Source organism: Populus nigra, chromosome 4 (assembly GCF_951802175.1).
Source record: "Populus nigra chromosome 4, ddPopNigr1.1, whole genome shotgun sequence".
Taxonomy (NCBI): Eukaryota; Viridiplantae; Streptophyta; class Magnoliopsida; order Malpighiales; family Salicaceae; genus Populus; species Populus nigra.
In genome coordinates this window covers 9,953,898-9,979,217 of record NC_084855.1, presented here as the reverse complement: position 1 = coordinate 9,979,217, position 25,320 = coordinate 9,953,898, and the positions used below count along the sequence as shown (strand labels likewise).

General features: G+C 35.4%; 1 protein-coding gene and 1 pseudogene across 1 annotated transcript; both read left to right on the top strand.

Annotated features, from left to right (window-relative positions):
• Nucleotides 1–14,796: 14,796 nt before the first annotated feature.
• Nucleotides 14,797–15,876, top strand: LOC133692165 (pterocarpan synthase 1). The gene has a single exon (XM_062112903.1). It carries the CDS (start codon nt 15,100–15,102, stop codon nt 15,748–15,750), a length of 651 nt encoding a protein of 216 aa, XP_061968887.1. The 5' UTR covers nt 14,797–15,099; the 3' UTR covers nt 15,751–15,876.
• A 117-nt stretch (nt 15,877–15,993) lies between these two features.
• Nucleotides 15,994–24,940, top strand: LOC133692166 (exocyst complex component SEC3A-like; annotated as a pseudogene).
• The last annotated feature ends 380 nt before the right edge of the window (nt 24,941–25,320 follow it).

Genomic DNA, 25,320 nt, shown 5'->3' with positions numbered 1-25,320 from the left:
TTATTATAGTCCACTAGTCCTTTAGAAATTGATATAAACTAGTTCATATGTCCATGTTATACTGCAAAAAGACCAAAATTTTTGTAAATGTAAAAAACATTCTCGAGTCTTAGGAAATTTTTTTGTATTATCATTAATCCTGAAAAGATAGCTTTTTATATTAATGTACCTCTTGTTTATCTTAGCCAACACAATATTTTTAATTAAAAATATTGTTTCTATCAATTTTTTTATAAATGTTAAAACGAGTTAAAAATAATATTAAAATAGTATGTTCATATTTTATGTGACTGAAAGTTAAAAAAATCATAAATGTGACAAAACAATGTTCCAAATCTATGTAATATTTTAATAATAAACACCCAATTTCAATCAAATTTTCATAAATATTTTTTTATTAGTATTATTATTTTTAGATCAAATATATAATAATTAAAAAAATATTAAAATTCAAATAAAAAAATTATAATATTATCTAAGAATCATGTTAAAATAAAAAAGCAAGTGAAACAAAGTTTTTTTTCAAGAGTGTAAAGAAAGCAAACAAAAAGGCAAAAAAAAAAAAAAAAATCAAACAAAGAGCAAGGCTAGCGCTTATCCCATGCGTGCATAACAAGCCAAGCTAATGGATAATATGCTATATGTCACAATTTATAAAATAGGTTCACACCCAACCTTTGAACCCATAGATTTCCACCGCGTTAACTGACTAGGTTAAGATTTGAATTTACTATAAAATAATTAAAAATATATATTACAGTACTTAACTAATTATATAAACAGTAAAATAATATAAGAAATTTAGATACTCTTGGAAGTAATGGGCTGAGAGTCCAAGTTAAAAGACTATTTATTTTTGTGTTTGAGTGTATTTAATATAAATAAATATTAAATAAATATTTTTTAATATTTTATGATGAATTTAATACATTGATATAAATAAATTTTTAAACAATTATTTTAATATATTTTAAAACAAAAAAAATAATTTTAAAATGCCTACACGGCACCACAACCCTGAACGCGTAAAAAATATGTATGTTGACAGATAGATGGTGACGTGGCGATATAATCCATAGATTATTTTCAATAACGTGTGCATCTAGAACATTTTTGTTCTCAAATAGCATTTCTTTATAGGTTCGGAGCGCGTTTGAATTCTCAAACCTTGAAAGTTTGTCGGTGGACTACCCAAAAAAACCAAAGCAAGTGGGCGGTCAACTTAATCGTCTTTAACATAAGAATAAATATTGATCGTAGATCTGGAAAATAAAAAATTAATCCAGTCCATTAATCTCCAAGTTTTTACTTATAAATAGAGGCCCTTACCCTCACGTTCCTTGTCTGCTAAGCCTAGGTATCGAGCGAGTCTCTCCATCCCAGTTCTTTCTGTTTCAGGGTTTGGGGGTAACCTTCTCCTCTTCTTCGTTTCTTTCTCCTTTCTACGATCGATAAATTATGATTCGTTCTCGTGATCTACGTAATTAGGGTTTCTCGATCTTCAAATTGCTATCGAATATTTTTAGATCGTGAGTTTGGATTCTCTTCTGTGGTTGTAATTGCCTTTAATTCTTGTTATGGCTTATGGATTCTGTTACTTTACGGATTGAAATTGATTTGATATGTATATATGATTTGGAGAGTATATCATGCAATGAGTTTTGCAGATAGAGATCTGGATAACAGTTTCGACAAGGAGTTGCGGGATAAAAATTCTGTCCTTACCCTGGATTTCATGCTTCCCGCAATTGTTCTAGTTCTGCCTTGCGGTATTGTTTCGGGTCTCCATTTCATGTTTAAGAGAGAATGCTTGATTAACAGTGAATTAATTCTGTTATGAGGCTAATCAAGGTGTCTATTTATGAATATTTTCCTATTCTCATTCACGGCAGTTTTTTTGGACCTTACTTATGACAGTGCTCGGGTGCTGGTTATGTGAGAAATTCTAGTCTGGCTGGTTTGGTTTCTTCACTCTGTCCTCAGTTTGCGCTATTCTGACTTACTTTAACCTGTCTTTGCGAAAGTACTCTGCTCACCTGTGCTGATCATAGCCCTTGCAGCTGGTCACAATAACCCCTAATGCAGTCAACAATTCTTATTCCTCAGCACTTGACTTTAGATGCTGTTTGTTTGTGGCTAGTTTCTCTATTAAAAATATCGTCTCTGCTTTTCCAGCGCTCTAAAGAATGTTTGGGCGGGCATGTTTGGATTTAACTTGGCATTGCTTTGGCTGCTTCGGTTTTTTTTCACTCTGTGCTGATGTTCTTTAGCTAATCAGTTCACAACAGTAATGGACCGAACATCTTTAACTTTAATTCCTAATTTTTTGATTTTGAGAGGGAGGTTTGACTGGAATTACATTGGGAGGGAGGTTTGATGCGTTGCCTGCTCTTCAATTTCGATGTTTGTAATATTTTTCCACGTGGAAATAGGACAGACCAGGGTGCTTATTCTAAGCTTTGGATTTCAGGGTCAAGGACTTGGAGCAATAAGATCTGTGTATAGGATGCTTTCGATACTTGCTCGGGGGATCAAGTTTCTCTTAATTACTTTTTGTCCATCATATATAATCTATAATTGTTAAATAGCTAGGGTCTGAGTTCAATTGTGTGTGCTTTCAGGAGTCTTATCAACTTCTCCGAGGAAGCTTGTTGAGTTTTGCTGGGCTCTTAGCAGAGTGGTTTATTGTCACCTTCTACCAACACCATTACTAACTTCACCAATGCAGCTGTTTTGTTTGCTCTTTTATTGCCATATTATTTTCATCTTCTGAAAATTCTCTCTCTCACCAATAGCTTATTTTGTGCAGATACTTCAATAGATGGTTATGTTTTCATCAAGATTACACCAAGTGTTTCCTAACCTTGCCTTCTTTTGGCTTCCGATTTGTATTTATCAAAACAGGGTTTCTTAACTTCTCCTTTTCATTCTAGTCAACAAGTTTAAGTTCCTAATTTATAACTTGTGTGTGACCTTTGATTGTGCTTTTTTTATAGGAACCCTCCCAATTCATCGTGGAACATATGTGGTCTGCAATTTTTTGGGAGTGTTAATTCATTACCTACTCTTTTATTTTCTTACCTGCTTTAACATTTTGAGTGCTTAGTCTAAGATGCTGACTTTGTGTCTTTCCAGAAGTATGAATTCGAACAACATTCTGTCCTACGTGATACTTTGGAACCGGCGGTCTCTTTGTTTGTATTTTACCTAGTATCTACTACTTTATTGGAGGTAGGGTTTTAGTTAGATGCTGTTTTTTTGTGCTCCCAGGACCCTTCTTGTTTTTTAATGGAAAATAGTATATGCTGTATGTTTGGTTCTGTGGTGTTAGGAGTGTTGATGGGAATTAACTTGGCATTCCTTGGGCAGCTTCATTTTGACTCTGTGCAGGTGCTCTGTAGCTGATCAGTTCTCAACAGTAATGCACCAAGCATCTTTAACTTTGATTTCTCATTTTGAATAATGCTCTGTAGCTGATCAGTTCTCAACTTCCTGACAACACTCTCTCTCTATCCAATAGCTTTTTTTATGGTTATGTTTTCATCAATTTCATTGCTTGTTATATTTATGTGTGTCAATAGGACGCCCTAGGATGCTTATTCTAAGCTTTGGTTTTCAGGGTCCACTGACTTGGAGCAATAAGATCTGTGTAAAGGATTCTTTTAATACTTGTATTGGAGTTTAAGTTTCTCTTAATTTATTTTTGTCCGTCTTATATAATCTATAACTGTTAAACAACTAGAGTCTGAGCTCAATTGTATGTGCTTTCAGGAGTCTTATCAACTTCTCCGAGGAAGGTTCTTGAGCTTTTAGCAGTGGTTTATACAACCTTCTACCAACTCCATTACTAAATTCACCAATACAGCTTTTTTGTTTGCTCTTTTATAGCTATATCCTTTTCAACTTCTAACAACTCTCTCTCTCTCTCACCAATAGCTTATTTTGTGCAGATTCTTCTCTAGATGGTTATGTTATCAAAGATTACATCAAGTGTTTCCTAACTTTTCCTTCTGATTTGGCTTCTGATTTTAGATCAAAACAAGGGTTTCTTAAGTTTTCTTTTTCATTCTAGTCAACATGTTTAATTTCCTAATTTAAAACTTGTGTGTGACCTTTGCTTGCGCTTGTTTTCTAGGAATCCTCCAATTCATCAAGGAACATGTGGACAGCAATTTTTCGGGAGTGTTAAATTCATTTCCTACTCTTTTCCTTTTTCTGCATGTATCTGCCTTGCTCCGAACATTTCGAGTGCTTAGTCTAAGATACTGACTTTGTATGTTTACAGAAGTATGAATTCGAACAACGGCCTGTCTTAATTGATGCTTTGGAACCGGCAGTCTCTTTGTTTGTATTTTACCCAGTTTCTACTTCTTTATTGGAGGTAGGGTCTTAGTTGATTGCTGTTTTTTTGTGGCTCCCAGGACCATTTTTGTTTGTGAATGGAAAATAGCATGTGCTGTATGTTTGGTTATGTGTTGTTAGGAGAGTTTGGGTTAGCATGATGGGAATTAACTTGGCTTTTCTTGGGCAGCTTCATTTTATTTTGACTTTGTGCGTATGCTCTGTAGCTGATCAGTTCTCAACAGTAATTCACCAAGCATCTTTAACTTTAACTTTGATTTCTCATTTTGATCAATAATTTTTCATTGGCCTTTTGTTTTGTATGTTTTTCCCATGATCTGATGGTTTTCAACTAACATGTAAGATTAGGATTACCTTGGGAGGTTTGATCCATCGCCTACTCTTCAATTTCCATGCTTGTTTATATTTATGTGTCAATAGGACGCCCTATTATGCTTATTCCAAGCTTTGGTTTTCAGGGTCACGGACTTGGAGCAATAAGATCTGTGTAAAGGATGCTTATGATACTTGCATTGGAGATAAAGTTCTCTTAATTCTTTTTTATGTGTTATACAATCTATAATTGTTAAACAGCTAGAGTATGAGTTAAATTGTGTGTGCTTTCAGGAGTATATCAACTTCTCTGGGGAAGCTTGTTGAGTTTTGTTGGGCTTTTGTCTGGTGTTTTATTGTTACCTTCTACCATCAAACTTCACCAATACAGCTGTTGTTTGCTCTTTTATCTCCATATCGTTTTAAACTTCTGACAGCTCTGTCTCTCTCTCACCAATAGCTTATTTTGTGCAGATTCTTCTCTAGATGGTTACATTTTCATCAAGATTACACCTAGTGTTTCTTAACTTTGGCTTCTGATTTTAGATAAAAAAATGTTTCTTAAACTCTCCATTTCATTCTAGTCAACAAGTATAATTTCCTAATTATAACTTGTGTGTGACCTTTGCTTTCATTTTTTTTCTAGGAACCCTCCAATTCATCAAGGAACATACATGGACGGCAATTTTTGGCAGTGTTAAATTCCTTTTTCTGCTTGTATCTCTGCCTTGCTTTAACATTTTGAGTGCTTAGTCTAAGATACTGACTTTGTGTCTTTTTAGAAGCCTGAATTTGAACAACGATTTGTCCTACATGGTGCTTTGGAACTGACAGTCTCTTTGTATTTTACCCAGTTTTTACTTTATCATAAGTAGGCTTTTAGTTAGATGCTGTTTTTTTGTGGCTCCCTTGACTCTTTTTGTTTTTGAATGGGAAATAGTATGTGCTATATGTTTTGTTCTGTGCTGTTAGGAGTGTTTGTGCAGGTATGCTGGGAATTAACTTGGCATTTACTGGGAAACTTCAATTTATTTTGATTCTGTGCATATGCTCTGTATTGATCAGTTCTCAACAGTGATGCACCAAGCATCTTTAACTTTGATTTCTCATTTTGATCAATGATTTTTCGTTGGCCTTTCTAACTTTGCCTTCTGATTTGGCTTCCGGTTTTTAATCAAAGCATACATTTCTTAAATCTTAAAATTTATAACTTGTGTGACCTTTGCTTGTGCTTTTTTTTTTCTTCTAGGATCCCTCCAAATTCATCAAATGAACATATGTGGACTGCAATTTTTTTGGAGTGTTCAACTCATTTCCTACTCTTTTCCTTTTTCTACGTATATCTCTTCCTTTAACATTTTGAGTGTTTAGTCTAAGATACTGACCATGTGTTTTTCCAGGAGTATGAATTTGAACAATGGTCTTTATTACGTGATGCTTTGGAACCTGCAGTCTCTTTATTTGTACTATACACAGTTTCTACTTCTTTAATGGAGGTAGGGTTTGAAATAGATGCTGTTTGTTTTTGTCTTCCAAGACCCTTTTTGTTTTTGAATGGAAAATAGTCTGTGCTGTATGTTTTGGTCTTTTCTGTGAGGAATGTTTGGGTGGACATGTTCAAAATTAACTTGGCTTTGCTTGGGCAGCTTCATTTTGTTTTCACTCTTTGTTGATACTCTACAGCTGATCAGTTCTCAAGAGTAATGCACCAAGCACCACTAACTTTGATTCTCATTTTGATCAATGATTTTTCGCTGCCCTTTTGTTTTGGATGTTTTTCCAGGATCAGGCCATTTTCAACTAACATGTAAGACTGGGATTACCTTGGGAGGTTTAATGCATTGCCTAGTCTACAGTTTTGATTCTAGTTATAATTTTCTTATTCTGGCATTAGGAAGATTTAGGGTGCATGTTCTAAGCTTTGGTTTTCAGGGTCACAGACTTGGAGCAATAAGATCTGTATAAATGATGCTTTTGATAAAATGCATTGGTGATTAAGTTTCTGTTAATTCCTTTTTGTCTGTCTTATATAATCTATAATTGCTATATAGCTAGAGTCTGAGTTCAATTATGTGTGCTTTCAGGAGTCTATCAACTACTCTAATGAAGCTTGTTGGGATTTTGTTTGAGGTTTATTTTTACCTTCTACCAGCTCCATTACCGATACAGCTGTTTTGTTTGCTCTTTTATCTCCATATCCTTTTCAGCTTCTGCCAGTCTCACTCAGCAATTGCTTATTTTGTGCAGATACTTCTCTAGATGGTTATGTTTGCATCAAGATTACATCAAGTGTTTCCAAACTTTTCTTTCAGCTTTACCTTCCGATTTTAGATCAAAACAAGTGTTTCTTTTTTATTTATTAATTTATTTTTGATAAGTTTAATTTCCTAAAATATAACTTGTATGTGACATGTGCTCACACGTTTTTCTAGGAACCCTCCAATTTATCATGGAACATGTGGGCTGCAACTTTTTGGGAGTGTTTAATTCATTACCTCCTCTTTTCCTTTATCATCTTTTTATCTCTCATCTTGCTTTAACATTTTTAGTGCTTAGTCTAAGACAGTGATTGGGTGTCTTTCCAGGAGCTTGAAGTTGAAGAATGGGTGTCTTTATTACTTGATGCTTTGGAACCTGCCGTCCTCGTTTAACTCTGTATTTTCATCTCACTTAGTTTCCACTTCTTTGATAGAGATAGGTTTTGTTTTTTTAGTTGTGTTCCTTGAGGATCTTATGCCCTTAAAAATTGAACCAGGAATTTTGACATCAGTTGTTTTTTTACTGGCTGTACCAGCTTCAAGTCTACACTTTACTAGTAGGGGCAATTATTTCATACTCTTTCTTCTCTTGAGACATTCCTCCTGTCACTTTTCATTGAACTCTCTCTCTCTCAACATTTATAAGTGCATTAATTTTAATTTTGTTTTGTGCAGATGTTTCTAGATGTTGTTTTCAAGAACAGTGCACTTAGTTTCTCATAATTTTGTTTTACGTTTTAATCCATATTTTGCTCTTGATTCTGCATAACCATGACTGATGTCAGCTCCTTTATTTGTTTTTCCATGATTATTCTTGTTTGTTAAGGAACGAATGAACCAGATTTAAGCCAGGTATTGTTCCATATAGTTACTTGCTTGTTATATTTTAGTCTTAAGTTTGTGTGTTATTTCAGGAGCAGGGATTTTTAACTTTTCGAGTCTTTTGTTTGATGCTCGCAAATTTGTAGTGAACTAAGTTTTTGGTTTGCTGTCTTAAGTACTTCCATTTTGATCTGAGATCATATATGTAACTGGTGTTTGACCTTGAATTGGAAGTTTTTCTAGTATCTTTCTAAATTTATCAATGAACATGCTTGGACTCCAATTAACTAGGGAGTACCTATTTTTTGTTTTTTTTTTGTCAAGGCATCAAAATTGTGAGTGTCTGGTCTATCTTTCCTTGTTCCATGTGATTTCTGCTTGTTCCATAGAGCTAGCAGTAATAGGAGGGTGTTCCATGCTGGAATAATTTGTTGATGCTTTTTTGACTCTTATCCGCACTCTAGTCATGCTTTTTCTTGCTCTTTTTTCTTTCTTTTATCATTACTTTTTGCAATTTTAGCTGACATATTACTGTCTCATTTTAAAATGAATTTATGCTAAGAGTGAACAGTGGGCGACATTAAAACTATTTATATTATTCACGTTTTCTCTGATTGTGGTGCCAGCATGTGTTTTTTCCTTTGAATTGTAGTTTTCAGCTTAAGATTTGGTTGTACTTTTTTTTTTCAGGGTATCATTTAGTAATTTACATGGACTGCAGCTGATGGATTATTTTATGATATGGGTAATTTAATGATGTTTTGATGACTTATACGAGACACCAAATAGTCAATTAATCATTTTATTGGTTTCTCTAGAATTCTAGCTTCTTTGAAGAGTTAAGGAGCTGTACTTTGTTTCTGTAGCGTCTCTTTAAATGTCGAATGGGAGATCATTCTCACTTGACTTGCTACAGCAGTTCTCCTTTGGGCATTTTTTTGAGGTTTCTTCTTTTCTGTCTCCCACAATTTTTCCAGCTAGATAATTCTAACTTTGTTCCTTTCTTATTTTGCTTTCAGAAGCTGCAAATTCCTAAAATATTTGTTCACAATTGTTTTTGCATTTTAATTACCATTTTGAATCTGACTCTTTAAAAAAATAGAGTCCAAGTCTGTTTGCATTTTTTGTAGGATCTATTGGGTTCTCTTAATTAAATGAATACCAGGCAAGATCCACCAAGGAGTGCTCTTCTGGCTTTTGATTGTTGTTGTTGCTAATTGTATTATCTACAACAGCTTTTTCGTTCATGCTTTGATTGTTTATCCTGGTGTTTACAAGATTTACATTATTTGTTTCGCAATCAAATGATGATAGGGTTCACAACTAGCAAAGCACCGACTGCTTCTTTAATTGTCATTTTGATTTTTTATACTCTCAGATGGAGGTCTGTTTGTGCATTTTTTTCAAAGAGATCCTGTCAAGTGTTATCAGCCAAGTATGAACCAATAGAAGCCGGGTAATTATTAGTCAAGTGGAGTTTTCTAAGGCTTATTATGGAAAAAAAATTGAACCTATTTCGTGACATGTTATTCCTTTACATATAAACTTTATCCTTGCATCATTTCTTTTTTGTATATTTTCTTTTTTTGTTCATCACAAATGTTTTTGAAGTTGAGGAATTTCGCAAGAACTTGCAATGTACTGTCTCCTCAGTTTTCATGTCTTAATTAATTTTAATGAAAATCTTCTGTTTCAACTTCTCACAACATATCTAAGCTTTTTCCTGTTCTTTAGGTTATGCCTGGTTTTTTGTTCAACTTCTGAACTGATATTCATCCATGTCCTTTTTTTCCCCTTTTTTTTTTACAGTTCCATAAATAATTGCATCGAGTAAGACTACAATTTATGAGGATTTTTCCCCGCATTCATCTCACAGATTAAATTTTTTTGAACATAGCGTTTGAGTTTGTTTACTCATTTTTGCAGGAGTCCTTTAAGTGTTACGAATTTGATAGGCTAAGATTGGTTTTATGTTTGCTTTTTCGGGGTTTTACATATACAAGGAAGTATATTGCTTTTGATCTTACTGACAAGTGAGTTCTGGTTGCTCTCTTTTTTCCTTCTATTTTTCTCTCAAATTTACTTGCCCTTCTGTTTTGCAGTCTGGACAAAGCTCAAGTGAATTTAGGTGAATTAAGAGTCCTTTATTCCTGGCATTGCTTTGTCTTCCTATATGAATTTTCTTCAGGCTATATTCTTTCCTCCAAAATTGCTTGTGCTTCGTTGTTGATTGTGGTTGACTGATCAGCTTCTTATTGGGATACCTGCAAGTACTTGTATGAAAGTGTTGGAAGAATTTCTTGTTCTTATGCTTATGTTTCTTGGTGCACGAGCTTTGTGAGAGAACAGATTAAACACAGAATGAAGCTTGTGGTATGCAACACCGGCCTTTTTCCTCTCATAAATTGTTTGGATATGGTGCTTTGTTTGGTGATTTTTGGGATGAGTAGATGGTGGGTCTAGTTTCGGATATTCTTGTGAAGTGTTTTTTGGTCTGTTCTGTACTAGAAGTAGTTGGTTCTTTCTGCACTTACTGGCCAAAGATATTTGATGCACGTAGCAGCCTCTACTTTCTGAATACAATTTTGTTGTGCTGTCTTGGTTCCTGGAATTCACTATTTTACTAAAAAGTGAATTAAATGATCTTTTGTTGCTCAGTTGAAAAGAGATGTCTTGAGCAATTAGAGAAGCACTGTGATAAACAGATTGAATCTTGACTGACGTGATTAAGGTATTAGTGTTTGTTCTATTAGACAACAAAGATCACATTTTTTTCATCTGATTGTCAGTTCTGAATACGAAAGGTAAAAAGCAAGGAAAAAGACTTTCTCCCTGCTTCCAGAACAAGAAGGAGATTCAGCTTAAAAGCAGAACACACCAATGGAGCGTTTGAAATTTTTATCAGTTGCCTATTGTTTTTTCTAGGACTGGCTTCTAGAGGGTTAATTCGTATTTCCTATTGTCTCTGCATAAATTGGTGGTGTTTACTCGACTGTTGGAGTTTTTGATGGATACCTTTTCCAAATATTATGTGGAGTAGCTTTGACATGTCCTTTTTCAGGGATTGGTACGTGATTTTGTCTTCAAAATTCTTATCAATTTGGTGCACTTCACTTTGGTTAGTGGGATCTCTGTAGTTTGGCTGATGTCCTGCTAAAGTGGTTGCTTATGTGGTAATAGCTGTGGTTACTGAATTTTATCTCTTGGCCTTGGTTTGTATCAAGATTGCTTTTGATTGCAAGGGATGATTACCAGTTTGTTAGTCAAGCAAAAGTGTCAAGTCATTTATGCAAAACATGTTTCCTCACCAGATGGTTATATGACTCTTGGAATCTGTTGGCATCTCCCGCGTTGTGAGTGTTGGAAATGAAGCTGTTGGGGTCAAAATTGCTGATTGTCCATGGCTGCTGCATGATGTGTTTTGTGTGATAATCTTGATGCATATGCTTGGTTTGCAGTGTGCTTGACTTTTGGTTCTGTTCGGATTGTGGTGATGCCATCATTTATTTGTCCAAGTGTGATTATGGGGCGAGCTAGAGTTTGAAGAATTATGCAGCTCAGTATTATTTCAAGGGCACTTTGCAGGGTTTTATTTTATTGCTTCATTGTTACTTGGGCTGGATTGATTTCGTTTCTTTTATTATGGGTCTTTGGTTGTTTGCTAGAGTTTGCTTTTCTATGCATGCTGCTCTGTGTGTGGTTGTATGCATGTAACTCCGCCTGTGGGCCCTATGCATGGCTCACAGCCGGTCTCAAGCCCGGGGTAAGGAGGAGAGATGCATATGATGATATAATTGCATTTGATCACGCTGCATGCATCATATAGCTATTCCATCTCTTTTGCTTTGTTAATAACTTGATTCTCTTAACTATATTTTATCGGAATTTAGAATAAACTTTCCTTGCTTTTTAGAAAAAAAATATTCCCTATTACGTTGGGTTCATTAAGTCTAGTAGAGACATAAAAGCTGAATTTGTCTTCCTCCACTTGCTTCACACGTAAAAGCTGGTTCTATGTAAATCAGCGAGGCTTCAGATGATGTTATCAACTGATAATTTATCTTTGTTGCATTAACATCGTATGAGTGCTTGGTGCATCGTTGCAAACATTCAATTCTCGATTCCAAAGTTCAACTCCCTGCTGGGTGAGTTTTCGAGAGAGACGGTTAAATCCGGAAATTTTTGTTTGAATTTGCTTAGCTTCCGAGTTTAAAATATAAGCTTGAAGAACCTCGACAGGCTATGGAAGTTGGGTTTTCATGTATAAGATGCTTGTTGCTTCCTTTTCCTGTTAAGACAGGAAAAAAGCAAGCTTTTGCCATTATCAAGCCTTGCACTCTCTTTAACTGCAGTATCCTGCAGGCCAGAGAGCATTTCAATGAAGGTTTTGTTCCTTGGTTGGTGGGATTGATTAAAGGGTATAAAGCAGTCTAACTCTAATCAGATGAGTTTAGATAATAGAGATGCATGGTGGAACAATTTTCAATGCCTTCTAAGATCTGTTTGGTTTTGGAATTAGATGAAAGTGTCGTTCTCATTTGCAGTTATGGGCATGCAAATTTGTGCAGAATGCTACATTGTGCTCTGCATTCATCGTATTGTTCTCTGGTTTTTTGGCAAAAGGCACCTTTCAAGCCCCTAGTTAGTCAGGGTCGAGTAGGTTTTGGTTGGGTTTCTTGACTGCAGTTCATTTTCCTCTTGGTGATGCTAACCTTCCCAAACTAAGGTAAAAAAGCTTGGGTCTGCTTTTTTATTCTAATAAATCTTCTTTCAAGGTTGTGAACTTTTTCGCCGGAAGTCAGTTTCGCATTGAATAAATTTGTCCTTGATATTTTGTTTATTCTATTCTTTTTTTCATTTATTTTTTGGCTCTGGTGTTTGTGAATAGATGAACATTGATGAAGCATCTAGCTAGAACAGATGGACATGGATGAAGCATCTAGCTATAGTGATATTTAACAGCTGGATTATGTTGCTTCACTTTTTGATTTTGAAGAACCACTAGATGGTGGTTGAGTCTCGTACTCTCTTACAGAGTGCTTGTTAACAATATAAGCTTTTCGCCCAATTGTTTTCAAGCAATATGGTGATTTTCCAAATACAAGTGAGTGATAGTTGAGCCTTTTAAATTCTTATCTCTGGTTCTTAGCCAGTTTAATTTAGCTACTATTCAATCTTGAGAAAGGAAGTCGATTAGTTGGTTCGTAAGTGCCCTCTCTCTCTGCTCTTCTTTTTCTTGCACAGTTGCTGCGTTTACTTGGCAGGTAGAGATATTGTGTTTACTTAGCTATTTTCGCTCCCAAACATTATGTGACAGAAGGCTTGCTCTATGACACAGGTCAATTTTTATTTCCTTGTATCTTATTGGATGCTGCAGGTGTGCATGTTTGCAGTACTTTAATTGTTTGAACTCTCAAGAAACTGGAATTGTGTTTTGTCAAGGAGATGATTGGAAAGGAGTGCGGGCGCACACACAAATGACGAACAGATGGTCACCCCGGGAACCCATTTTGCCTTGTATAGTTATTTGGCTTCTTGCTTTCAAGCCTTTTGCTTTTTGTTTGTAACTTGTGTGCATCCAGGGGGATGGAGACTTGATGCTCAAGGAAATGACTCAAAGGTCCCTGTAAAACTGAAAAACTTGTGGAATTGACCGTGGTCAGCTTCCCCTAGACGCTATTTCTTCGAGGCAAGAATCCTGTACGGGAATGGTGACTTTCCAGTATTATCGCTTGGCACACCATTCAATGGAAGTTCTTCTGGGGTGCAGTGTCGTCTGCAATCATTGTTTTCCCACGTTAGAAACAATTATTGAAAAAAAATTAACTCTGCTCCTTAAAGTACCATTTTCTTCATGCTAAAAATAAAAAAACATCTTAACAGTACTATCATTTTTTTTGTATTTTTTTAATAAAAATGAGTATTTTTAATTTTGAATATGTATTTAAAGTGTAAGCAGATAAAATAATTTTGATTGTTTTCATACGTTGATTTAAAAAATAAATTTTAAAGTATTTATTTTAATATATTTTCAATTTATCATTAAAAAAGCAAAAATTCTCATTTTAGGAAAGCATCAATCAATAAAAATAACAACAAACCTGATCATTCTTTTTTAAACGGCTCAAGATTCTTCATCATTTTTCTACTTTGTTTCTTTCTATTTTATTTTTTTTTTAGCTATTGCCCACATTCTACCTTAATTTCAATTCAAGTTAATTTCAATTTAATCTGAATTAATATGTTAAACCCGTGATCTTAATTATAAACCTGTTATTTGAATCATGACAATAAAATAATTATACATATAAAAAATTATTGGGGAATAAAATTAAAAAAAAAACCGAGTCATGAAATTAAAAAACTTCATAGAAAACAAATTAAAAACAATTATGCAATTCAAGTTAAAAAATATTAAATTAAGAAATGATTCACGAGATTAGGATAATGCCATTTAAATAAATTTGAAAAACAATTACGAATCCTAATTTCTAATCAACCCAATATTAAAAGATGAATGTTGAAGGTTCGATTATGAGATCGAGATAAATTCTTAAAAAAAGTGTACAAAAAAAGACAAGTCTATCCCGAGTTAACTTATTAAACTCTTGATTTAGATTATGAGATCGAGATAAGATAAATTTATAGAAAATAATCGAGAAGAAATATGAACCTCACTTCCAATAAATCTAATATAAAGGTTGGAAATGCAAAAAAAAAAAAAACTAAATTCATGAGATCAATATTTAACCTAACAAAATAAAATAAAAAAATCATAAAATATAATTTTTAAAATAACTTAAATATTAAGGATAAAATTAAAAATAAATTTTTTTTTTAAAAAAAGATTGAATCGATGAAGAATAATAATAAAAAAAAACTATGCAAAATCAATGAATATGTTTCATTGTTGTGACTACATTGATTTAACCATAGTTTAGTGTGATTAATTAATTTTATTTATAAGAATTTCTTTTCATACACAAGATTCGAACCTTTAGATAAGATAATAACATGCGTTGTGTACAATTTGGGTACTCGTTCTTTATCCATATGGCAATACCATTCCTTCTTTCATTGCGCATTTCTTCAACTCCAGAGTGAATATACTCGATTGTGTACACAGAGCTGGTAAAAGCTAGGAGATTAAAATTTACAATCTTCATCAAAACGTAGCCAGCAGAAATATGTTAGCTCTTTAATTATATTTAAAGGTATCGGTTAGCTCGCAAATGGAGTTGGTACTCTCGACATTCATGGCATGTTGGATTAGGAACGGGTCTGAAGATGTGGATTAGGTGGCTACAAAATCTGTGATAAGGAGCTGCATCTTCCAAATCAAGGCATGCTTCAGACAGGTCCTCTTAAGAGCACATTCAAGGCTAACATATTTCAAAGAGCCAAGAAGGTTGCGTGCATGATGCGGTGTCGGATCATACTCTGCACTGCAGTTTCTTTAGCATTACTGACAGTCCTTCTCCTGGCTTTGATCTCACCAGTCCCTCATGATAAAAATCAATCTGATAACTCGACAAGGCCTAGGCCTAGGCCTTGGCTGGCCCTGTCATTGTACATCCAGCAACCTCAAATCTCGAGTTCTGATGTTCAGCCAGCGGTAAGATCCGAAGCTGGAGCATTCATCTTTCATCGTAAGCTCACAGAAGGGCTCGAAAACACTTCACGGGTCATAGGAAAAGCTCAAGGCTTCATAATTCCAATAGAACATTTTGCGTATTCAGGTTTCAATATTATCTACCTCACATTTGATACACCTGATTACTCAGGCAGCCTCAGTGTGCAGGCCAAGCATGTAGAGCATAAAGACAGAGAAGAACTCACGGTGGTTGGTGGAACTGGGTCATTCGCATTTGCTCGAGGTCTCGCTGTTTTTGCACAGACGGATCCACAGCCCACTGACGTCGGTGGAACATACCATGTGAAGCTTCAGCTTCAGCTTAGGTTTCCAGATCGATCTCATTCAAATATTCCAGGATGAGGCAGAATCGTTAGAATGGTATTCTAACAAGTCAAATGTAAACGCTTTTTTTTTTTTTTGCTTGGTAGACAAGATGCAATTCCATAGGCATTGGAGAAATAATAACCAATTGACCATTTTCAGTCACATTTGCAAACAGAATAGATGAATGGAATGCTCATCTAACATCGACTGTTGATCGGAACTAGTAAATATTAGTAAGAGTTGTCTGTTGACGAACGTCCACTATCCATCACAGCGCCGCCCCCCCCCCCCCAAACATCGGACCTAAGCCCAACCCAAAGGGACTTGGTGATGGGAGGCGAGAACAGAACTGGAGTACCATGCCTAGAGTGTGAAGAACAAACAAACAATTAATTCTTATTATTATTATTAAAAACAAAACAATAATTAATCACTGGGAAAATCTCTGGGTAGCGAGCTAAGCAAGTGAAAGAAAGTAAAATCAACGAGAAGAGGGGAGGGGAGAAATGGCGAAATCGAGCGCCGATGACGAGGAGCTAAGGAGAGCCTGCGAGGCAGCAATTGAAGGCACAAAACAGAAGATCGTATTGTCGATCCGTGTTGCCAAGAGCCATGGGATCTGGGGCAAATCTGGGAAATTAGGACGTCACATGGCCAAACCTAGGGTTCTTGCTCTCTCCAGTAAGCCAAAGCCAATCCCCTCTTTCTCTCATTTTAATTTCATTTAGCTGTTATGGAATTGAAAGCGACTGTTTTTTTTTGCAGCAAAATCTAAGGGTCAGAGGACGAAAGCCTTTCTTCGAGTGCTAAAATATTCAACTGGAGGAGTACTTGAGATAATATTCACTTTTTTTTTAATGTCTGTTTTACTTTCTTATGCTGTTGGGTTGAGGTGATATAAATTTGTGAACCCTATTTGGTTTTGGATCAGAAATTAATTTAACTTCTCACATAGAAATGTTGTATGTGATGACATCTTTACTGATTTAATTCACAAGCTTAAATGCATGTCTTAAGCTCGTGTATTCACTTGATTATGCAGCCAGCAAAGTTATACAAACTCAAGCATCTTTCCAAAGTGGAGGTTATAGCTAATGATCCCAGTGGATGCTCGTTTACCCTGGTATGCTTCAGCATTTATTGCATCAGTGCCTCTTGTTTACCCACTATCTGGATTAAAGAAGCACTTCTGGAGATAATGAGAAACTTTTTTAGTTTCCTTTTCTGACTGAACTTCTTACAGGGATTTGATAACCTTAGAAGCCAGAGTGTTACTCCACCGCAATGGACTATGCGCAATATTGATGATAGGTAAGCAATGTTGTTTCACCACCCACTTCATCTTCTGCTCTTTTTTTTTTTACACTTAATGAGGAATGATTAAACAATTCAAGATTAATACTGATTTTTTTCGAACTTATTTTTCTAACTAGCTAGCACATTTCCTTTTCTTTTTTGGTCCGAAGGAACCGCCTTTTATTTTGCATCTTAAACATCTGCAAAGATGTCCTTGGCCGTCTTCCAAAAGTTGTTGGCATAGATGTTGTGGAGATGGCACTTTGGGCTAAGGTGTGATAGATGGTTTTCTACTTCTCTATTTATCTGTTTTAAGAGTTATGATTGGCTACTTCTCCATCTTGAGTATTATTGAATTTTATCATTGTATATGATTATCCTACTTGAAGTGCACTTTTCAGTTTTCTTGTCCATTGAATCAGTAATGCTGCTAGTCATTTTTCTGTGAATCAACTTTCTGGAAACTGTGTTTTGAATGCCATAATCTATAATCAAATTGGGACAACAATATTTCACATTTTGGGTGTTATTTGGTGAGATTGAATTGAAGTCCACGCTGGTCTCAACAGTATGCAGTCTGAACTCAGTTAATGAAGTGCTTGGTTATCTTAGATCATGGTGCATGACTTAGTTCTCTAACTAATTATGATTTATTACTTTAAAAAAGGAAAATACACCCGCAGTTCCCAAGCAAACTAATCAGCAAGACGGAGTGCCTGTTGCAGCTACTGTCACAGAAAGTGACTGTTGAAAGGGAACTTGTCTCCCAAGCGGAGGAGGAGGACATGGAGGCTCTTCTTGGCAAGTAAGTCTTTCCTTTCATTACTGCAAAGCTTTTCAGTCAGGTTGAGAGTTGACACATATTTTTGGCTAAATAGCACTATTCTCGGAAAGGTTTTAGCAAAAGGAGGAAAAGGAATATGAACAGCATGTTTTCAGTCTGTTTATCTGAATATTTTTCATTGAGGTGCCTCAGTGTCTGACTGATATGCAAACATCCTTTAATTTACCCATGATTTACAGTCTACACTTTCACCCTCGAAAGTTTCATGACACGGGGAGGGGATCCATCCCTAGATTTTTCATTTGTTTGAAAGACTTCCAAAGTTTTCATTTAAAAAATCCAAACTTAATTTACATCAGAAAATTGCTCGTTACTGTGCAATAAATGGCCCATGCTGGCTATGACCCCCATCCATTTGACTTCTGTTTGTGTTGAAGCTACCTATAATTTTTTCATAACTATCCTCCTTGATCTCACAACACAACCAAAATAGCATTCTCATTTAAGGTTACCGTGAGTAGGTTCTGTGAAAGTCTGCCTGTTCCTTTTTTTTTGTTAATGCTAAATATGATTTTTTTTCTTGGAATTGAAGACATCTCCTGTATGAAAATAATGACAAACAATTGTAACTCTTTTGTGCCACCCTTTGTTTTTAATTTTTTAACCCACTTGATTCTTTCAATTATACAATACCATGCAGTTATTTAATGGGAATTGGTGAAGCAGAGGTGTTTTCAGAAAGGTTGAAGCGTGAGCTTCTTGCTCTGGAAGCTGCAAATGTGCATGCCATTTTAGAAAGTGAACCTTTAATAGAAGAGGTACTTCCGCAAAGGCTGTGATTTTGTGTATGGGTTTATTGCAGTTTCTCTCTAGCAGAGGTTTTTTTCACTTTACCTCTTGATGTGTATTATACTTTTTGAAGATTAAGCTTGTTCATTAGTCCATTGTGTGCTTCGCCACATCCTGTGGAGTTGTGTAATAGTGGCAGCTCTTGCTAGTCTGAATTGATATTTGGCCCTTTCAGGTGTTGCAAGGGCTTGAAGCTGCAACATATTGTGTTGATGACATGGATGAGTGGTTAGGCATTTTCAACGTGAAACTTAGACATATGAGAGAAGACATTGAATCAGTAAGTGCTTGCTGACATTGAACTGTTCCTAATTAGGGTTGCTATGGCATTTCTCCTGGTTCCCCACATTTTTGTTGTACATGCCTTGTTGGTATTTTAGGAAAAAATGTGTAGGCTATAAGAAGAAAGTGTTCAACTTGCATCTTAATGTTTTCATTACTTTTGCAAGTCTGCTTCAAATGAATATCTCAAATTTCCTATTATGACATACATTATGGATCTATGCATATATTCAACACATGCCTTGCATCTTTATCTGAAGCTGTATGATTATTCATTTTATGATATCCAGATAGAAACCCGCAATAACAAATTGGAGATGCAGTCTGTAAATAATGTATCACTCATTGAAGAACTTGATAAGCTACTTGAACGACTGCAGGTCCCTTCTGAAGTATGTTTTTCGTCACTTTCATGTCAACTTATCACTTTTATGGCAATGTGTTCAAATTTCCCATCCTCTAATCACGCTATTGTTGGTTGTAGTATGCAGCATGTCTAACAGGAGGTTCATTTGATGAGGCTCACATGCTTCAAAACATTGAAGCATGTGAGTGGTTAACTGGTGCTTTACGTGGACTTCAGGTGCCTAATTTGGATCCAAGCTATGCAAATATGCGCTGCTGTATGCTCTGTGCCTTCTCCCTGATTTTTTCTACCTACAAAATGATAAACTAGGTTGTTAAAAAGATTGTGAGAGAATATTCAGTTATGCATCTAGATGTATGACTTTTTTTCCATTAATATTTTTTTTGCTGATTAGTCATCAATGTCTAAATGGTATCCTGAATACACGGTACCCATACTTGACAATTCTCTTTTCAACTGTCAATGACATGATCTTTATGTTTTCCTATAAAAGCCCAAGAACATGAATTGAATGACTCTAATCAGTTGGATATATATATATATATATTTTCTGAATTCAGATTTTAGGATGGAGCTAGATGATGGAGTTATCTGTTAATGTGAGTATATTTAGTGTATTGTCTCTTTCTAAAACAGTGGATTATGTTCTTACAGGTTAAAGAAAAGCGCACAGAACTTGAAAAATTAAAAACTATGTTTGTCAGGAGAGCTTCTGAGTTCTTGAGGAACTACTTTGCAAGTTTGGTGGATTTCATGATAAGCGACAAGAGTTACTTTTCACAAGTATTTTCAGCTTTCTGTTGTTTTCATACAGATTACAAGGACAAGTATCGGGTCTTGGAATTCTAATATTTGCTTGTGTACTTTGCATGAAACAGCGTGGACAGTTAAAGAGGCCTGACCATGCTGACTTAAGGTACAAATGCAGGACATACGCTCGCCTTCTACAGCATCTAAAGGTTTATTACAAACCTTTGTCATAAATCTCAAAAGTTTACATGTGTTCAGTCTCTCAAATTTTTTCTTTAACTAATAATTCCCTGTTTCTGTTGTCAGAGCCTTGATAAGAACTGCTTGGGTCCTTTGAGGAAAGCATATTGTAGCTCCCTTAATCTGCTTCTTCGTCGGGAGGTCAGGCCACAATCTTTTCATTGACCAAACATGTAGTTTTTACTTCACTGTTTATGATTTTATTTGGTTTTAGTGGTGCCATTTTCACTTAGTTTGTTCTGTTATTATAATTTTTTTTAGTTATTATTTTTGTTTGCATTGTATTTCAAATATATAGTTTTAAGAGTTATCTTATTCATTTGCAGACTCGTGAATTTGCTAATGAGCTCCGTGCCAGTACAAAAGCATCAAGAAATCCAACTGTCTGGTTGGAAGCTTCTGCAGGCTCAAGTCATAGTTCACATAATGCAGATACATCTGCAGTTTCTGAGGCTTATGCCAAAAGCTGACAATATTTATCCCACTCCTTGTAGATGAGGTCAAATTTTCTGCATGCATATGTTGGAAATTGTTAATTTTATTGCTTCTTCTATGATTGATATGTTGCTTTGTGATTCAAACTGCAGAGTTCTTTTTTTGCACACTTCATGTGCTTCGAGGTTCCTGCACTTGTTCCCCCAGGAGGTGTAGCTAATGGTAATAAAGGTGGTTACAATGATGCCAATGACAATGATGATTTGGGTATCATGGACATTGATGAGAATGATGGCAAAGCTGGTAATGCTTCTTAGATCACTCATTCCATTTCAATTTGCATAGATGTTTGATATGGAACCACTTTCATTTCTAGAAGTTAAAATGTGATTTTGTAGGTAAAAATTCTGCAGATCTGGCAGCACTAAATGAATCTCTTCAGGATTTGCTTAATGGAATCCAAGTAATGTATACATTGCATTGTTCCTTGTATGCGTGTATGCATTCTTGCATGCATACTTACACACGTTTTAGATCTATACCCTTGAATATGCATGTGTATTTTTTGAATGAATGCATGTATGTGCTGCTCAAACTTTTCTTATTGTTCTTAGGTGTTTCTCAGCATCCTCTCCTCACCCTCTTTTTATTGTTATTTTATTGTTTATTAGCTAGGTGTATTTGAGTGCATCACTTAATTTTCAATACTACTATAATCTCTCAGTGCTAACTTGTGGAGGGTCATGAATTTTTAGGAAGATTTTTATGCTGTGGTTGATTGGGCATACAAGATAGATCCTCTGCGCAGCATATCGATGCATGGGATTACAGAGCGCTATCTCTCTGGTCAGAAAGCTGATGCTGCAGGATTTGTGCGTCTCTTGCTTGGTGACATAGAGTCCAGAATTTCTGTGCAATTCAATCGTGTATGTACTTAACATTTAACATAAACTATGTGATATCCATACACATTCCAAGCTTCTTGAACTAGCTTGTTTACCTGGATATCTATATTGCAGTTTGTTGATGAAGCTTGCCACCAAATTGAAAGAAATGACCGTAATGTGCGGCAGATGGGGGTTTTATCCTACATCCCAAGGTAATTCAGATCTGGGTGAACTTGACTCACGTTGTTCTGGGTGAACTTGCATCTTTTCAGTCAAATTAAGATGCGAGTGTATAATATGTCCTAAGAAGATTCTAAATGTGCACACTAACAGACACTGACCATCTAGCTAACATTTGCTGTGAAATGATCAGAATACACTACTTTAATGATAGTTGTTCCACTTGACAATTTGATTAGAACTGTTTTTATTATGCTCATTGCTTCTGTGTTCACTACTCAAGTATGACACTTACCTCTTGCCAGTGGCTATAATTGACTTGCATATTTTACTGAGTTTGAGATAGGATATGCTTGCCTGCTTAGGTTTATGATTGACAACTGGAGCTGTGTTTTAAAGTAATATTAAACTAATAACGCCTAAACCTGGCAATAATTTTGCAAGTTTATGCATTACGTGCAATGTATGTAACATTGGTCAAACTTTGATTTTGCATCTTACAAAATGACTCAACCTTGTCTTGCATAGATTTGCAACTCTTGCAACTCGTATGGAGCAGTATATCCAGGGACAATCTAGGGATTTGGCTGATCAAGCGCACACAATTTGTGAGTAGTCTTTTCTTAAACGTTTTTATTTTTTTTGCTTTTTGTCAGACGGTTTGGTATTATTTTTTATTGCCCCCCTATTTAGTACAAGTGAGTTTTACATCTGGGAGGTTATTTGACAGGTTAGCATAATGTTTGTGACTTTGGAGAAAATTGCACAAACAGATCCAAAATATGCAGATGTTTTCCTTTTAGAAAACTATGCTGCATTTCAAAATAGGTATTCTTTTTTGTCTTTCCTCTCATATCTTTGAATCTTCCCCAAGTTCTTTGAATAATCCTGATTCTGGAAAAAAAAATAATTTTCTTCTTCATCAACAAGTCTGCTGATTAGAAACAGTTGCTTGCAGCTTGTATGACCTTGCCAATGTCGTGCCAACTTTAGCCAAATTTTATCACCAGGCAAGCGAAGCTTATGAACAAGCTTGTACACGTCATATCAGCATGATTATTCTCTATGTAAGCAATCCTATTCTGGGTTCTTTTTTGTGGGTCTATTATTGCAATGTGGTCTTTCTGGTTGCAAATATTTGCTGAACCATCAATGAGTTTAACCTTAATATTTTGAAGGTTCTTTTCCTCATTAAGTTTGCTTTCTGCAGCAATTTGAAAAACTTTTCCAGTTTACTCGCAAGATTGAGGATTTGATGTTCACCATAACACCAGAAGAGGTTAGTTTGGGATGATCAAATGACATCCATGGTTGTTGATTAGAAGAACACCCCACCATATTAGCTTCCCAGAGTTTGTTATGAACTTCTATTGAAGATAGGATATAGTGTGATACCTTCTTTTCTGCTCTTTGTTTCTTTGTTTGTATTTTTTACATGATTCGCATTAAGATAGAAGATACTAATTCATTCATCAAAACAATGATAAACAGAATGAAACCATGACTTTTTAAATCTTTTCTCCTTTTCTTTTTGCCTTTGTTGGGCAACCTGTGTGCCCTGCAGCCATAATCAAATATTGGTGTGCAACTCTACAAGTCTATGCTGGTTAGCTTAAGAATTGCTGTTCTTTTTGCCAGTTACATGGATGCAATTGATATTAACATGATGCCAGCAAATAACTGCTAGAAGTCATACTATCACATCACTGTCAATATTTCTCCAAGGTTTATGAAGTGTCAGTTCAAATTGTTTAAGCACTGAAATGTCATTGCCTTTTATTTTGTTCCTTTTAGATCCCTTTTCAGCTTGGATTGTCAAAATGGATCTCCGGAAGATGTTAAAATCTAGTTTATCTGGGGTAAGTCGTTAATGCATTCACAATAGTCTGTTTGTCTCTGGAGTCTGGTTTCAAAGCTAGTGTTGTAATAACATGGTTGTTCTGCAACAGGTTGACAAGTCTATTAGTGCAATGTATAAGAGGTTACAGAAGAACTTCACTTCAGAAGAACTGTTGCCTTCTTTGTGGGATAAGTGCAAGGTAATTCACTTCCTTAATATAAGGATTCTGTCTTGAATGTTTCTTGAAAGTTAGTTGGTAAGTAATGGGTGTTTGACATTGCAAATTTCTTGATCAACAAAGAATTTGAGTTATGAGCAAAGCATGAAGTAACCTGCCAAGGAATTTGAGTCACGGGCAAAGCATTTATTAACCTAAAAATGGAAACTCAACTTAAGTTCTTTAGGCGTTTTGGGGGTAATGGAAGGGAAAGGTGGGTTTAGAACCCCCAAACCTTTTTTGATTCTCATTTTTGATAGAGGAAGGTGGGCACTTTGAGGGTAGAAAACCCTCAAATAGTAGAAATCATCAATCTCCCACTGCGGTTGGTGAGGGTTGTTAAGATTCTTCAATGAAACAAATACCCTTAGCATGAAATTAAAGAGGAATTGTCCCCCTCGTTAAGAATAGTTTTATAATATAGTAATTGATCTTACATTTATTAACTCCCGCATTCCCTTCTCATCTGCTGTGTTTCCCTTGCACATCCAAACAGGGGAACGCTATTGGTCCTTCTATTTTCTTTCCTTTCCTTACCTTACCTTTAAAGGTCATTCCTCATTCTGCAACTGGTTGATGCTGGGCTACATGAGTCTTTTTTTTTCTTCCCCTTATTGCAAACAGTTTGTGCTCTGCTTCATGGTGAAGCAATTAAAACTTTGTTTCGCCTCAAAATATTAGCTGAAATGTTAAAGTACCTTTGATCTTAATTTGACAGAAGGATTTCTTGGACAAGTATGAGAGTTTTGCACAACTAGTTGCAAAGATCTATCCCAGTGAAAGCATCCCTTCCGTGTCAGAAATGAGAGAGCTTCTGGCGTCCATGTGAACTTTGTAAAGAGTGTTCTGTTGTATAATTTTTAACTTCTTAAATAGGTCTATGCTAACATACTGTAATCATTCTTTTTGGTTTTTTCCCCCACCCGAAGTTTTCCCTATATTCGATTCATTCGCCAATTTCAGAGTCTTGAGTTGAACTGGGAGTCTGTAATTGAACCGGGTTGAGTGGAACTTTGTTCCTAGTGCACTGTAAAAGGATCCAATTTGGAGACATGCCTCCTTTTAGTTTAGCAGCAAAGTCTGACTCCTTGTAATGTTACTTCTCTATCTTGAATTTCATTTCTTTGGTCATGGTCGAAACGCCAACCATAACGGGTGGGAAATTAGACACAGCCATTTAGCCTCCCTTTCCCAGTATATGATGCAAGAGACAGCCTCATTCCATTGGAAAACTTCCTAGTTTGGTGAGTGGTTAGTTGTTTTTTAAATTGTTTTTTATTTTTATTTTGAAATATATTAAAATAATTTTTTATTTTTTAAAAATTATTTTTGATTTCAAAACAATCTAAAAATATTAAAAAAAATAATTAAAAAAAATCATGAAATGCGGGGGGGTACTGCAATCTTTAAACAACTCCTAAAAAAAGAAGAAAAAACACGAGTGATTTGAGTTTAATTGAATATAGGCCCAAACATGGG